Source organism: Elephantulus edwardii, unplaced genomic scaffold (assembly GCF_000299155.1).
Source record: "Elephantulus edwardii isolate Elephantulus edwardi_28Jun2011 unplaced genomic scaffold, EleEdw1.0 scaffold00137, whole genome shotgun sequence".
Classification (NCBI taxonomy): Eukaryota; Metazoa; Chordata; class Mammalia; order Macroscelidea; family Macroscelididae; genus Elephantulus; species Elephantulus edwardii.
This window is the reverse complement of record NW_006399887.1, coordinates 900,158-917,410: the sequence shown is the minus strand read 5'-3', so window position 1 is coordinate 917,410 and position 17,253 is coordinate 900,158. Positions and strand designations below refer to the sequence as shown.

The 17,253-nt window shown below is 41.1% G+C and overlaps 1 protein-coding gene across 1 annotated transcript in view; it reads right to left on the bottom strand.

Moving 5' to 3' along the window:
• Nucleotides 1-6,001: 6,001 nt before the first annotated feature.
• Nucleotides 6,002-17,253, bottom strand: part of USP46 (ubiquitin specific peptidase 46) — a 96,315-nt gene continuing 85,063 nt past the window's right edge. Inside the window, exons 6-9 of the mRNA XM_006894149.1 lie at nucleotides 16,398-16,481; nucleotides 13,816-14,013; nucleotides 7,757-7,835; nucleotides 6,002-6,526 (exon numbers count right to left, since the gene is read on the bottom strand). Of these exons, the coding sequence (XP_006894211.1) occupies nucleotides 6,425-6,526; nucleotides 7,757-7,835; nucleotides 13,816-14,013; nucleotides 16,398-16,481 (463 nt within the window). The 3' untranslated portion in view covers nucleotides 6,002-6,424. The remainder of the gene's footprint in view (nucleotides 6,527-7,756; nucleotides 7,836-13,815; nucleotides 14,014-16,397; nucleotides 16,482-17,253) is intronic.

Sequence of the window (17,253 nt, the reverse complement as noted above, 5' to 3'; positions counted from 1 at the left end):
CTCCTTGCACATTTCATTGTAATATTTTGCTTTGTCATTCCGTGCTGCCTTTTGAAATCTTCTATTCAACTCTTTAGTAGCTTGAATTCTTCCTTGTGTTTTGGCCTCTCTGTGCTCCAGTGCAATTTTCAGAGTCTTCTCTGTGGAACTGACAGCCTCTGAAACCCCACTAGATGGTCAGCTATGGGCCAGTTCCCCCACTTTATGATACACAACAACAATGTACTTTGGACCAAACACTATAAAACATTAACGCAGAATCACCGAGCCCATTGTCATTCAGTCTATTTCAACTCTTAGCATCGCTCCATTGGCTTTCTGAGGCAAGCAGGAGAGGAAGCTGCACATCTTCCTCCCTGGGCCACAAGACTAACATAACCTCAGGACTCATTTAGCACAGAATCTCTCTGAGAGTACCTGGAATCAGGCCTCACAGCTGACCCTCTACAGACTGTAAATGGCAAGAGAGATTGCCCATTTTTTAATTTTTATTTCCCCCCCCCCCATCCATGGAGGCTTGATTCGAACCTCCAGGTGACCTCTGGGTCAGCAGAGCAACTCCCTACTGACGACTCCACCAGCATTTTCTCATAGGGCAGTGAATTAGAACTGACTCACAGCTGACCTTCCCAGTAGGTTTCTAGATGCTGTAAATCACTGGTAGATTCAAACTGCCTGCACATCAAGGAGGTGGCAGTGCAACTCCTTACCCATAAGACCAGCTCCCTCTCCACCAGCTCAAGAGGTAAAGAACTCCTAGATGAAAACCCCTCCACCTGGGCCAACTCTAGGAAAAGTTTGATTTGCCTTTTATGCCCCTACTAGTTTATTTACAAAATTCAAACACATTGTTTTCAAGAACAAATTCTTTCCATTTTCCTCACTCCCCCACCCATCAAATTGTACAACCCCATTTTGAATGCCCCCTCCCCTGCACATCCTCACCCCCCTGATTTGCCTTTGGTTTTATGTGCTGTCCAGTTGACTATGACTCACAGCCACCCTGTTCTTTGGTTTTATGTGCTGCCCAGTTGACCCTGTGAACAGATCAGAACTGTGCTTTGTCCTATACCATCCTCACCATCTGATATGTGCCAACCCATTGCTACTACAGTCCCTGTTTCAAGCCATCTTGTTGATGGTCTTTGATAATAACCTCATTAAAGTCTCCTCTTGAAGGAAAGAGGAAGAGTCAACATTTTCGAGTGAATGTAAAGCAAAAGGCGACGAAAGTGTCACACTCAGTTACAAGCAGTTAGAGTATCAATGAAACAGAAGGTGAGACATTATGGAAATAAGGACCACTTCTCATTACCCCGCACCCTATCACACTGATGACAGGCCTGTCCTACAGGCCCCATTTGACATGTTTAGAAAAGTGAGAAACACCCAAGATTTCCCCTCCAAGCCACTCCATCAGGTTCAACTTCATTGCCCTCAAAAACAAACAGGAACTGGGGGTCTTGTCACTTATGGCACATTCCTCTGCTCCCAGTCTGGGGGCTTTGTTCCTGTAACTGAACCCAGGCCAGTGAGTTCATAATCACCTCCTGTGCAAACACGCTGATCCCACTTGAGTTCGACCCACCTGTGCACAGAGCCCACAGGCACAGGCCCACACTTGCCCCCTGCTGGCAGGCCTAGGTAATAATCGGTGTGCACGCAGCAGGGGATTCTGGAAGCTGACATTCCCTGCAGGAAGCAGGGAGTCAGCAACAGCAGCATCAGGACCACATTCCTACCCCCTCCCGACAAAGGGCTAGAATCCAGGTGCTGATGGGATCCTAAAGCTGAACGTCACCTCAGCTCAAGAACAGAGCTTTCGTTAACTTGGTAAAAGGTTTAATATACAAATCAAGCAATTCATTTGGATGTCAACCCAGTTGTCATGGAGTCTACTGATTCACAAAGGAGCCTCTGTGCATAGATTTGCACAAAGGCTGATTTTCCAGGAGACTGCCAGGTCTCTTTTCCAAGGTGCTTCAGGTGAACTCCAACCTCTGGTTAGCTTCTTAACCTTTTGGAATATCTCTGAAGTGTTAACTCCTAATTCATTGTTATCAGTCAATTCTAACTCATAGTGTGACATTCTATTGGGCTTCTCAGGCTTCTAAATCATGTGGGAGGTGACCACCCCATCTTTTTTCCTCAGAGCCACTGGTGGACTCAAACTGCCTGAAATGTACAGCCTTGGGTCAGCTGCACAACTTGATACAAACTATGCCACTGTTTTATGTGTTGTTAGATGCTGCTGAAGCAATCACAACTCATTAGAAGGCCTTTTAGACCAGGATCTTCTGTGTCCTATCCTGACCCATCATCATCTCCGCCATGCCAGAATCCATTGTTGCAATCATTGCATCATGACCTAAATATATTCTCTCTCTCTGTCTCTCTCTCTCTCTCTCTCACACACACACACACACACACACACACACACACACACACACACACACAATCCTTGGAGGGGGCCAGATAATGCTTGGAAAAGTGGAAGGCCAGTCTTAGAGAGGAAGACCCTTAACAAGACGGATGACAGTGACTGTAACAATGGGGTCAAGTACATCAGAGAGAGTAACAATGTGTGTTACTCTCTTAAAATGGGTAAGAATAAAGCAAAGTTGAGATCATTATCCACTAGTCATAGTTCACTTCATATTCGCAATCTGCTCTTCCCCAGTTTCAATTTCTAAACGCATTCTTACCTCAACTGTGATATCTAAATGAATTCTGACTCTTTATCATGCAAGAGAAGATGGTGAGTTACCTCTGGAACATGGACAGTATCAGTCTCCACAGTAACACTGTCTTTGTAACTTACAATGAACTGAACGCTCCTCACACTTCCACTGCTTCAAAATTAGCTGCGCATGCAACTTGCCACTGACTTGCACTTTAAACAAAGCACTTTAAATCCATGCATGTAACATTACCCAGATGTAATTCTCTAGAAAGAAAATGTCCTATTTTATTTACTTTTTTTTTTCAAACAATCTTAGAGGCAAGGTGTTAAACTGATTGAACTTTCACAACATCGACATTATTGCTTAAAGTGCTTGAATTGGTTACACAGAGAAAAAAAAATTAAGGTACAGATCACTTTAAATAAAAATGATTTTTCTTTTCTTTTTAAGCAACAAAAGCAAATGAATGCCACACAAACACAGTTAACTATTTTGGTTACACAGAAATGGAAGCCAAAAATAAATTAATGAAATACTGGAAAGTAGGAAATTAATAATTAGGTATAAAAACAGGAAAAAAATGTTCCCTGACCCATGCTGCCATGACAGTGCTGATGAATGCCTTGACCATAGAATAGCAAATGGGGCAAAACATGTAGTGCACAATATTTTAATACACATGAACATACAAAGCTGATCAAAATGCAGTGTTTAAAGATACAGTCCATTTGTAATAAATTCACACTCCAGTATCTAAAATAAGCCCTAAGCTCTGGTTAGAAGCATGCCCATGAAAATGAATAGAGCCCACGAAAATAAATGCATGGGGGTCATATTTCTGTCTTTCTCCCCCCACCCCCATTTCATTTTAAATCCAAAATACACCAGGCTATAACACCAAACATGCCTGGACTCCTGTGTAAACCAGTACACACTCTGCTTGTGCTTTTCTTGATTGAGCCAGTCCACACAAGGTGCTCTACCACCACCGGACCAGATGCTTCCATTCTACCAACCATTTTTAAACAAACGATTTTTTTAACATACTGTACTGTAACCCAGATGCCCAAACAGTATGTAACCAATAAAGCAAGTATGTCTTCTCTCTTTTTAAAAATGTAAAACACTGTCATTTATTTTAAAATACACACCAAAACATACAGCAGGCCTGCTCAGTCCTGCCAGGAAACGGTTTACAAAATCCCCGGCCAGCTGAGTGAATATTGCTAAGCCTTTGTGCTCTTGTGACCTCAGATCAGGCCCCGTATCTTTGCCTTCCACTACAAATAAGGGATTGGGGGGGCAGGGGGCGCTGTTTGGATGCTCCTGTCAATACAGAAAGCAAGATGATATGAGGGAACAACAGTGTAGCTGCCTAGTGTTGGTATCACTGATTAAAGAGGAAGGGAAAAGGTTATGTTTAAACAATAAAAACAAAAATAAAACTTGTGGAGTCTGGAGTGTTGGTAGATAAGTGCATTTTGTTCTTTCTCCTATCTTTTTTTTCCTGCCATCACATAACACTTCAGTGTCTTCACACGTTCTTCCATCCTTATACCCCTTATTCCAAAAGTCTATTCTGGATACTGACCTGTAATGACCCTTTCTATTAAGAGGAATCACTCAGATCCCTCCAACAAAAAAGAAATGTCTGAACACACAGCTTTGTATTTAAGTATTACTTCCATCAGGTTCAAATAAACCATCTTTTTGTTAATCAATTAGCTCCATGAGTCACTTCAAGGATGTTTTTAATAGATACCCCTCTTAGGAATCAGTTCTAAATATGCTAGTGAGAGAGCAACATTATCTTTTTTTAAAACTTTATAACCTGAAGTCAAATATATGGAGTATATATATAGTCTAAACATGTTCCTACATTAATCAACTTCACCCGGAAAGTACCTCACCTTAAAAACACAATACTTTCCATGAAGTAATTACTGCATGTTTAGTGGAGGAAATGTTTGTAGTTTTTTTTTTTTTAAAAAAGACAAAATTATAAATATGAATTTGCCTCTAAACAAGGCAAGGTATATTTTTGTCACTTGTGGAAAACAAGAGTACGACTATCACCCTGTTTTTGTCTTTTCCAGTGAAAAGTAGACCATTTCACCTCAAACATAAACAATGATGTGTTAGCTTGTTCCTTTAAAAATTGTGAGCAACAAAGCCCAAGATATTTCAAAGAGAAGAAATCCAGTTTGTCCTCAAAATAAAGTGCTATCCTTTTAAACTGCTGCAAAATGACTACCAACACCATTTGCTTTTGATTTGAGTTCACATTATGCCCAAAGTGTGCACATTGGTTCACTGGTTTATTAGGTAACAAAAGCATACGTTCACAGTATATCAATGTATGGACGTTAAATGAACTCCCCCATAGGGAAGCCAAGCTCCACAGCTCATCATATTCGTAGGAAACCAAAATCCAGCTCAACTGCCAAATAGCGCATTAACCCTTTTAATAAAAGGTCTACTAATACTCAGATGCTCTAATAAATACAGATAGAACAAAAAAAAAGAAAAGAAAAGAAGTAACTCAAGTGAGATGAGGTTCTTAAATTAAAAAAACCCAAAAAACAGTAACTCCCATGTGTTCTAGGAGTCAGAGCCAAAGAAACAGGCCACGTTTTGTGCGCGCCTCCCCTTGCCTAGGAGACACCTTCTCTGACCCGACTCAAACCCAGTGGTTTTGGTACTCCCTCCTCGGGGGGGGGGGGGGGGTCATGTTAGCCCAGAGGCTCCCCAGGGCCTCAGCGAACAGACTGAATGGATGTGTGGCCAGCGGCACAGTGCAGCTGAGGTGGCGTCTCCACCCTGCAACCACAGACTCTCGTAAGAACATCAGCAGGACAGGAAAAATACCTTGGAAACCTTAGTGCTGGGTAAAGGATAGCAACTACTCACGGGACCTTACAGAAGTAAAAAAGCTTGTTTTTGTCTTTTTTTTTCTCCCCCTTATAAGAGTGTCACTAAAAACAAACAGCATATAGTTCTATTCCTGAAATTTCATATTTTGGTAGAAAGATTAAAAAGGTAACTCTTCACTGTCCACAAAAGCATCCTCCTGGAATTGCCTGCCCTGAGCCCCACACCTTCTCAGCCCCTGGGATTCTAATGGTGAATGGCCTCTTCCCACCCCATTCACAGAGGGTGCCCTCTGTCTTGAGGTTACTCCCTCTTAAGACATTTGTCACATTGTGCCAACTTAAAGCTATAGCTGCAGTCCTGCAAGGTGGATGGACATCTGCTCAGGTCTGTCCTTTTGTCCGAAGGGAGGCAAGAGAAGCTAAAAAAATAAGTAGCAATGTTTCCAGGGAAATGTTAAAAGGAATGCATTGTAAGGAGACCCTGGAAGCGACTGAAGTTGAGCAAAGACACCCCCGCCCCCAAGTCGACTGTAGAGACATTCATAAGAAATGCCAATTTAATTCAGCCAGACATGGAACGTGGTGTAGTGTATACCCAGTCTTTCTGTTAGCAATGTTACTCATAGAACCTTACTACAATCTGATTGCAGTTAACGCTACATCAGACTAAAAGAAAACCAAGAGTAGTGCTGCCTGTAAAAAATGGAAGGCGGGGGAACAGGGAGGGTAAAGTGTAACACAGCCAGACCAGGGAGACGCGGAGTGACGTCACTGGTGGGCCACTGGGGAAGGAGAAAAGTCCAGAGAAACCAGGTACTAGTTCTTTGAGCGTCCTCCCGGCTCGGATGAGTTCCATAGTTCCTTATGTTATTCTCTTGACTGATAGAATAAAATATATCCAGATTCAGAATTTTTTGATATATCTGACGTCAGGCCATAGAATTCTTCAATAGCTTGAGCATCTATTTTCTGCAATGAAAGAAATCAAACAAGATGATTAAGTTAAGCAGTGGGTGAAAGGAAAGAAAACAAATCATTGAAGTAATACCCCAAGGGTGGCGGTCCTTAGGAGCCATCGAGTTGACTATGACTCACAGCAAGCCTGTGTTGAACAGACCTGAACCTAGCTCCAACCTGAACCCTTCTCAAAATCTCTGACAGGCGTGAGTTCACTCTTACAGTCACTGTGTCAACCTGTCTTACTGAGGGTCTTCTCTTTCTCCGATCTCCCACCTTCCCCAGCATGATTTATTTTTCCAAGGACTGGTCCTGCCTGACAACATGTCCAAAATATGTGAGACCAAATTTCCCCATCCTTGTCTCTAAGGAGCACGCTGGTTGTACTTTCTCCAAGACAGACTTGTTTGTTCTTTTGGTAGCCCCTGGGTTGTTATTCAACACAACTAGGAACTGAGTGAAATGGGTAATTCAGGAGACTCACTAAAAGGTGTCTTACTTGAACTGCACATAGCTAGGGAAGAAGGCATTGTCACCTACTGATGATCCTACATGCCTGACAACCTTTTGAAGATGCCAGGACTTTAGTTTTTCAGATGCTGGTAATCTCAGGAATAATTTCAGTCCTTCAGCCCACCAGAGTTCATTCATTTTGTGCTATTACATTAAAATAGTTACTCTGGCAAGCTAGACTAGAACATGTCTTTGAGTGTGAAATTCTTTCGAGCTAGTTAGCATTCCTTTACAGCACAAGTCAATACATGGGATATTATTGTGTACTATAAATTTCCATGCTGAATAGACTGGGGGGGAAACTTTCTAAACTAAAATTAATAAAAGAGAAATCTAGAACCATGAAAGAAGCCCAGAAAGGGCGTCAGAAAGAAATAAATACAACTTATTATGGCATAAGAGATCCCACATTTCTGGCTGATCAGGCAACTTAACAAGAACACAGTATTAATGAATCCACCATCATATTTTTTGTCCCTTTCCAATCAGAAAGTTCAGACAGAGAAGTAAGTTAATACCCGATTAGAGTATGAGAAAACAGGTCTAGGTCAGGAAATGCCCACACACACTCTGCCCTTAAAAACCATCCATGCCGGGTCTGGAGATGTAGCTCACCGGTGGAGCACGGTGGCTCACGTGCCGCGGCTTTCTGGTTCGTGGTTCATTACCGCTACCAAGGGAAAAACCATCCATGCCCTATCCCTGCTGAAGAATAATGGGAATACCAACCTCTACAATGTCATCATCAAACAAAAGCCAGAAGCCATGGCTCTTCACAATAGTGATGTAATGTCCACGATTGGGACCACTGGAAAAGAAAAACACAAAGCCACCACGTTACCAATTAAGTCTTTATAACATTTGATTCTTTACAACAAAACTGTAGAAAAATAATAGCTTACAGAAACCTATAACTAAGCCTATATCCCCTTCTGTACATGTCGTATGAAACTATTTCATTCCTCCTAAGCATGAATTCACTGAAATCACTACTTGGAAGAAAGTAACTTGAATAACTCATTTCTCTGTCAATATTCATTCAGGTAGAATTTCTGAAAGAACACCATTTAGAGGCACTGAGCCTGGCATAAGGGAGTACAGCAATGGACAGGGTAACTTGCATTCTATTCTAAGGACTCCACACCAGCGGGGAGAGCATACAGTCAAAATCAGCAAATAGTAAATAATTACTGTCTACCTCCAACATGCTAGGCTCTATTCTTTTATGTTAGAGGTGAACAGTAAACAAAACAAAGTCTCCATCTTCTTAGAGTTTGGGGTAGGGAATAGATAAGCAATAAAGAACTTAAACATGAACATATGTCAAGCGATAAATGATAAGTCCCACCAAGAAGAAGACAGCTAGGAGCAGGACAGTGAGTAACACCAGGGGTACAAGGGGGTTCCCTACTAGATGATATAAAATGGTGAAAGATGGTCTTTCCAATAAAATAGAATTTGACACGGTGGAAATGGGGAGGGGGTTGGCCATGATGGAAGTTTCTGGAATGAGAAACAGCAATCACAAGAGTCTCAGGTTGGGGGTAGGAGTAATGCTTGATGTATTTAAGGAGCAATAAAGAGGTCAGAGTGGCAGGAGCAGAGTGAGTGAGGGGAAAGATCAAGGAGGAAGGTCAGAAGGGTGGTTAAGGGCAGATCACGTGGATGGGACCATAATGATTCAGGCTTCAAATTTTACTGAGTGAGCCAGGAAGACACTGAGGAATTTTGAAGAGCGATGAGATCTAAATTTTAGAAAGATGGTAGCAAACCACAGTAAAAAGGTATGTATGTTACATTATATAGAAAACACTATCAAAGCCAATGCTATCGCTATGACTACATAGTTCTAAGGCAGTAGTGATGGTGCAGACAGTGAATTCTAGTCTTCCACAAAGCAGACCCAGATTCCACTCTCAGGTGCTGTCACTGTCCAGGCTTTTACTACGATGCTGAACAGGTTTCAGGAGACTCCAGCCTAAGACAGACTAACAAGAAAGGTCTGGTGATCTACTTTCAAAAGCCAGTCCATTAAAACCCTCTCGGTTACAATAGCTCGGTTTTGTTGTTTATGGAGATGCCATCAATTGGAGGCCAACTCAACTGCAGCAAACAATATATGAGTTAAAATTAAATTAGTACGATTGGATGGTGGCCCACTGGATGCTGAGAAACGGAGCGCAGGGAAGTCTAAGGAGGAGGCGAGAGCAGAGGAGAGTGAAGAAAATGGACTACAGATGACCACTACTGAACCATGTGGGCCTCAGCCTCCATGACCCAAAACCAGAAGAACTAGATGGTGCCTGCCTAGCACTGCTCATCATTCCCAAAGGGATGGTTACCTAGAAAGTGCTGGCTAGAGTGGGAGAAAATCATGGACAGAGCTCAAAATCATCAAAGACTAGCTTCCCTGGTCCAATCAGGAGAAAGATGAACAATCTGCTTCTATGTGATTTCTAGCCTCTGAAAGCCTGCTGAAGGGTCAGCTTATGAGTCTGTTCCAACTTGTAACAAGAAAACCTGCTCTAGGAGAGAATGATGCCACCCTTCCCCCCCCAAGATGATGACCCTTAGTCACCCTTCAAGCCTAGAACGCACTCCTGTGGCTCCACTTTAAGCGGACACAGTGAACAATAAACAGAGGAGGTCCAGAGGTCCATAATTCTCAGCGTCATCAAATGCGCAGGATCAAAGAACAGCCTTTGCCCAGGTACAAAAATCCAAAAGTAGGGAGGGATAAGAAATAGTAAATGCAGAAAGGAGATGGGAGGAGAGTTTACATTATGGGGATTGCAATGGGTATCATCAACAACATGTACACGAGTTGCAGTTTGCTCTATATACTCTAATTCAACTACAATAAACTGTTTTGTGTTTTTTTCATTAGCACAATTTTAGGGATTTGGGGTCCTAATTATTGAGTTTTGTATTGAGCTTTATACCAGTACAACTGAAAAGCTACATTTCCCCTTGCATGCTCACATCAACAAACGAATGGATCGAGAAGCTGTGGTACATTCACACAATGGAATACTACGCTGCATTGAAAAACAAGGAACTCATGAAATATTATGCAAAATGGATGACCCTAGAGGACATTATGCTGAGTGAAACAACTCAGTCACAAAAGGACAAATACTGCATAGTGCCACTGTTGTAAAATAGGACTGACATCAGGGTTGGGGGGAGACTAAGAAAGACAGGATAAATAATGTATACTGCATTGAAACAGATAAGGGAGGGGAAAAGAACTGTTTAAAAGGGATACGTGATTAGGTATTATTGTCATGACAGGAGTCCAGAACGAAGGCTGCATAGTGGAGTGGACCTGGGGGGAGGGATTGTAAAACAATGAAAGGATTTTTCCTTTACTTTTCAAAGAGAAGAGTGTACTGGGGGTGGGGACAGGAGGTGGCAGGGAGAAAAGTGCAACAATGAGTGAATGGAAATCCAAAGTCTCTGTAAATTTTCATTAAAATTAGTAACAAAAAAATCATTAAAATAATAAAAAAATATGTTGCACTAAAAAAAATCATTTAAAAAAAAAAAGAATTTGATCCAATCCTCTCTCTCTAACCTGACCACAGTCACTCTTTTCCCTGCCTTGCTGCACTCCAGTCCACTGCTCTCAGTGCAACTGTCACCTTCCAGATAAATATTCCCTGACTATGTCCCCTGGAAAAATCTCTCCCTTTACTACTCTACTTTATAACCATTTATTCTTCCTTTTGTTGTCAGGTGCTGTCAAGTCAAGTTCAACCCACAGTGACCCTATGAACAACAGATGTGAACCCAGGCCTATCCTGTGTCATCCTCACAATCTGACACACTTGAGCTCACTGCTATATAGTCACTGTGTCAATCCACCTGGTCAAGGGTCTTCTTCTCTTTTATTGTCCCTCCACCTTCACAAGCATGATATACTTCTCCAAGGAATAAGCAAAGCTAGCAACATGCCCAAAGTATGTAAGAAGAAGCTCATCATCTTTGCCTCCAATAAGCACTATGGCTGCACCTTCTGCAAGGCATATCTGTTTGTTCTCTTGGCGGTCCATGTGATATTCAGTACTCTTCTCCAACACGATATAGTTCAAAGACATCATGTCTTCTGTCATGCTTATTCAATGTCCAGCTCTCATCAGTACAGCAAGTGATTGAAAAGACCATGGCCTGAATAAGGGGTACCTTAATCCTCAAACTAACATCATTGCTCCTCAACAGAGGAGTCCTTGACTACAAATGTGCCTAATACAATACGTCTCCTGATCTCCTGATTGCATTATTCAAAACTTTGATTTAGCTTGCCATGGTGTGGTTCTGGTGGTGGCTAACAGACATGTCTACTTGTTAATTATCTACTACTTCTTTCACTGGACCATAAGCTTCAAGAAGACAGGGCCCCTACATATCTTATTACCATTGTATCTTTAAATTCAGACTTGGAACCCCGAACCTGAAGGAAAACACTTTCAGCAAAACACTATCAGCAAAACACTTGGCTACTCCCTATCTAGGGGCTGCTTCTCTCTTTTCTCTATGCCTTACAATAAAAAAAAACCCTCATAAAATATTAGAAAGAGACAGAAAAACATACAAAAAATATTCCTAAATCATTCAAAAAAGCAAGAAAGTTCTTAATATAATTTATCTTTTCGCATCTTTATTCATATTTTTTTCCTTTTCTTTTTTTTTTATTTCCATTCATTCATTGTTGCACTTTTCTCCTCTCCCAACCCTCCCCCCTAGTACACTACCCTCTTGGAAAAGTAAAAGAAAAATTCTTTCATTGTTTTACAAACCCTCCCCCAGGTCCACTACACTACACAGCCTTTGCTCTGGACTCCTGTCATGACAAAAATACCTAATAACATATCCCTCTTAAACAGTTTTCTCCCTCATCTCTTTCAATGCAGTATACATTACTGAACCCGTCTTTCTCAGTCTCCCCCGCAACCCTGAGGTCAGTGCTGTTTTACAACAGTGGCACCATGCAGTATTTGTCCTTTGGTGACTGAGATACTTCACTCAGCATAAGGTCCTCCAGGGTCACCCATTTTGCATAATATTGCATGAGTTCCTTATTTTTCAACGTACATTTTAACGTCCATTTGTAATCTTAACATTTATTTCTCTATGTTTATTTCAAACTCTTCATAAGCATCACTGGTATTCCATAACAGTAATTCAATTATTTATCTTATAATACCCCATTTAGATTATCTTTTGTATGGTTTTGTCTTACTCTATTTTTGTATGTGTACATTGTGTTGTTAGGTGTGGTCAAGTCAACTACAACTCATAGTGAGCCCAAGAACAAGAGGTCTGAACAGGCTCTATCCTGTGCCATCCTCACAACCTGTCATGCTCAAGCCCATTGAGGCAGCAGTCACTGTGTCAATTCACCTTGCTGAGGGTTTCTTCTCTTTCTCTAACCTTCTTTCTTTCTTTCCCAGTGTGATGTCTCTTTCCAAGGACTGACCTCTTCTAAAATCATTCTCAAAGTGTATGAGACAAAGCTTCACCATCCTTGCCTCTAATAAGCACATCGGTCCACCTCACTTAAGATAGATTTCTTTCTTCTTTTGACGGTCTGTGGGATATTCAGTATTCTTGGTCAACATTATCAATTCTTCTTTGGTCTTCTTTATCCATTGTCCATCTTTCAGATGCACAGGAAGTGATGAGATGCCATGGTTTGGATGAGGTACACCTTAGTCTTTAAGGTCTTAAGTCTCTAAGAAGCAAAACCATCCACTTCTGAAATAACAGTTCTTCAAAAACCCTACAGATATGGGACAACTACTATAGAAGGTAGTCTGGCACTTTCTCAAAAAGCTGGAAATAGAAATCCCATTTGACGTCACAATTTCATTACTGGGAATATGCTCCAAAGAAACCAGAGCCACAATTCAAAGAGCTGTATGCACACGCATGTTTATTGCTGCGTTATTCACAATAGCAACCTAAGTGCCTATCAACAATTGAACGGATACAAAAACTATGGTACAATCACACAAAGGAAAACAATGAAATAGTAAAACATTACGAAACATGGGGGACCCATGAGGACATTATGCTGAGTAAAATATCTCAGTCACAAAAGGATAAACACTGCATAACACTTCTGTTATAAAATAGGACAGACATGAGGGGAGGGTTGGGGAAGGAATGAGGAAAGAGTGGATAGATAAAGAACACTGCATTAGAACAGAGGAGGGGAAGAACTTTCTGAAAGGAATATATGACTATGCATTAGATGTAGGAGAACAATCTGGAACGAGGGGTGCTGTGCGGGATGGGCTGGGGGGAAGAAAAGATGTTACTATGAATAAAAAAAATTAAAAGAACAAATAACACCTTAAAAAAACAAAAAGCCCTTCACATAATGGACGAACACTCTGTACATAGGCCTTTAGAAACAAGAGCTTTAGAAAGACTCTCCTTGTCATTACTGTGTCTGTTAGCCCAGTATGAAGACTTGTTTTTAGTTGCCAAAATCAATTGAACTTAATTGATTCCAACTTTCAGTAATCCCACAGATGTAGAATAGAAGAGTTCTCTCCAGTTTTCAAAGCTGTGCCATTTTGAAAGCATGTCACCAAGCCTGTCTTCCAAGGTGCCACTGGGTGAGATTTGAACCACCAACTTTCAGCCAATAGATAAGTACTTCCTGTTTGCACCAGCAAGAAGCTGCAGTAAGAGTGCAGCTGGGTCTAGTTCAGCAAAGGGACAACTCTTACACTGGTAATGAGCAGGCAGTCAACAATCCTGCTGGCTGCCTGGCATACCTGCCACAGTGGACCACGACGGCGACCAGGTCATACATGCGGTCCAAGTTCACTGCGTCGCTGGAGGTGTTGAAGAGCCGGAGCTCCAGAGGGAAGACCACCCGGTAAGACAGCTTGGTGTACCTGTGGAGCTGTTCCATGTACTTGAACCTCTTCAGGTGCAGGGCCAGAATCATGGGAAGTTTTTTCACTCTCATCCTAAGAAAGATGAAACAGACTATCAGTTGGCTCTGAAACTTGCTTCTGGGATAATAAACATACCACTGTCAGCACAACTGGGGAGCAGAAGGGCTCTCCTGATCTTCAAACCGAGCACTCAAGCAAGAAATACCCATAAAAGACAAGTCATTGTCCTCATCTGACTCTTGCTTTCTTTGTTTATAAAATGCAAGTGTCAGCTTAGGGCTTCATTTCTCCAGCTGGGCTCCCTGGAACACCGTGATAATAACAGATGTGGGTTATCGGTGACCAGCTCGGCTTGGACAAAGCTTTCTTCTATTCTGAAGACCCTTAAGAAGCACACAGAATAATATACAGGTTTTGAGAATACCTGTAGTAAAGAAATGGTGTGTTTTTTTTTCTTTGATGTAACATTTCCCAAACTTACTTGAGCCAAGAGTTTTTTAACATCTCTATTTCTACTTTTCCAGTTAGTTTCTTTCCAAGTTCACCACTCTATGACTTCACTAAATTAGAATCCAACTTGCACACATTTCAACATATATTATTTTCTTTTTTTTAATCAGAAAGATGTTTTGTTTTGTTTTTTTGGTCTCACTTTTTTTTAATACGAGTTTATTTACAAAATTCTAATGCATTGTTTTCCACACCACATTCTTCCAATTTCCCTCACTCCCCCACCTATCAAATTGCACAACCCCATAATTAATCCACTCTCCCTCTGCACATCCTCATGTCTCTGCTTCCACCCTCCCCCACAACCATTCTACAATAATGGTTTTATACAATATTTGTCCTTATAGGACTGAGTTAGTTCACTCAGCATAATGCTCTCCAATCCCAACATATATTGTTTGAAAGGATATTACAAGAGAATTCCTTTTCCTCTTTAAAAAAGTTATTTGCTGCTGTTGAAAATACACACAGCAGAACAACCTTCAACATTCTTTACTTATACAAGTCAATGATGTGGATTATATTCCTTAATCAAGTGATCATTCTCACCTGTCTTTTCCAAACTGTTCCTCTCTTGATATTACAAACTCACTGTCCCTAAGCTTTCTAGCTTACATTTCAAGCTGTTGTCACCAATTTGATCCCATAAAGCTAGTTCTCAAAAGGATACAACATTCAAGATAGACATTCACTACTAATTAGGATAAACAACTGTATGTCTTCAGGGAATATTTTGAGCTAAAGACAATCTCAGGCTAATAATTTTGAGGGTTTACAAGTCTGAATTCCAACAGAATCTGAAATTTTGCTTCATGTTTAGCCCCTTTTTGAGCAGCACCTCAAGAACCTCTTGATTTAGGAATCTATTTGTGCAAAACCTTGTTCATGAAAAATGAAAGCACCAGCAGAAACTTAAGAATAAGTATAATGGAAAATGTGTAACGATGAAGAATAAAAAATGTTTAAAAAGAATAATGGAAAAACGCATATTGTTCTAGAATAGCTAGTATTTCAGTACCTCAAGCCTCAGCAGCTGTGCAGAAAACACTTTAATAAGACCTAGGACTGGCCTTTTACAGACAGGGATTACGAAGACAGAGGCAGAAACGAGCTCCCGCCCACCACTTCCACTCTTGCACGTGACAACCAATCACCTCTAAATTCTGGTGCAGCGAGGAGGACTGGGAGGCTGAGCAGAGAAAGGATTTCAAAGTGAGGTCTCAAGACCCCTGTGGATTTTAGAAGACAGTAATGAGCACCTATGAGCTCCTGTGAATATTTCAGAACCAGGGGCAGGCAAAATTTAACTCACAGTAGGGTTTCAGGGGCTAATTAGAATGTCACATTTCTTGGCTTCTTGGGGCAAATGATAGGGAATCCTTGGTTATCATATATTTTGCAAAGGCTGTAATTGGGTGGTGCTAGTGAAATGATGGGAACCTTGGGTCCTATATCAATTCAAAATGTAATAACTTTCTCTCCAGTCTCTGTAAATGATGCGTTACAGATTGCCTCGTGATTATTTGTGAAATGATTTCCGTTTTTAACCTCTTCTATCTCCACCTGAGAAACTCCAATGTTATAGAAGATAGTGATAACAGTAACATTAGTTGTGCTACGCATTATACTAAGCATTTTATATCATTTCTCTTTAATCCCAAGAGGCAAGAGATTATGTTTGATATAACCTGTGTGCCTAACAAAATACCTGCTACACTGCAGCAGTCGCTAAATATTTGTTGAATTTATCATCACATAAGCAGGCAACTCTCCAAAGTAAGTACTTCTCTCCCACTTTTATGGTTGAGGAAAGGTAAGTGGCTTTTCCGAAGTTGTATCACTGTTAAGTCCAAGAAGCTGATTCAAAGCCAGGGACGCTCAGCTCCACAATCTGGTGCCTTTACACCATACAGAGTCATCTCTTAAGTAAAATCCATTTCACACACCTTTTCTGGGCCTCCTGTTTGCTGCAGCACGTTTCACAATAATATTTCTGTTCACTGCACAATGTTTCTGTGTTGCTGAAATCCCTGAGGAGAAAAATATTCGGGTATTTTTAAATGTCCAAAATGCATTTAGTCTCCCACATTTTACAACCCTCTCCCGAGGCTGGCAAGAAGTCACTGGGTAAAACAAACAGTTAAGTGTGAACAGAGTCATCCAAAGTTGGTGGTCAGAATCCACTCCTAGGTGCAACAGGAGTAAGGGCCAAAGATTTGCTTCTAAAAAGTCAGTCATCGAAAGGCTTGCCCTACTGAGACACAAGTCAACGGCAACTGTAATTCCCTACAGGATAATTCTGATGTGAATATGAGAAAGTATACAATATAATAAGGCAAAAAGTTAATAATATAACAAGGGAGCTCTGGTGGCCGAGTGGCAAGAAGCTGTGCTGCAATCCCAAAGGCACTCAGTTCAAATCCTCCAACTGCTCCCAAAAGGATGGGTAATACCTACAACCAGGAGAAGATAAAGTAGATAAATGGGATCTTCTAAGACTCAAATCCTTATGCACATCCAAAATCTTCTCCACCAGGGTAAAAAGGGAAGCCACCGACTGGGAAAAAGTATTTGGTAATAACATATCAGATAAGGGACTTATATCCAGAATTTATGAAATACTTGAGCACCACAAGATAAAGGGAAATAATCCAATTTAAAAATGGGCACAGGATATGAACAGGCACTTCACCGAAGACGACATTCAGAGGCTAACAAGCACATGAAGAAATGTTCAAAATCCCTAGGTCTAAGAGAGATGTAAATCAAAAACAACTATGAGATATCATCTCACCGCAGTCA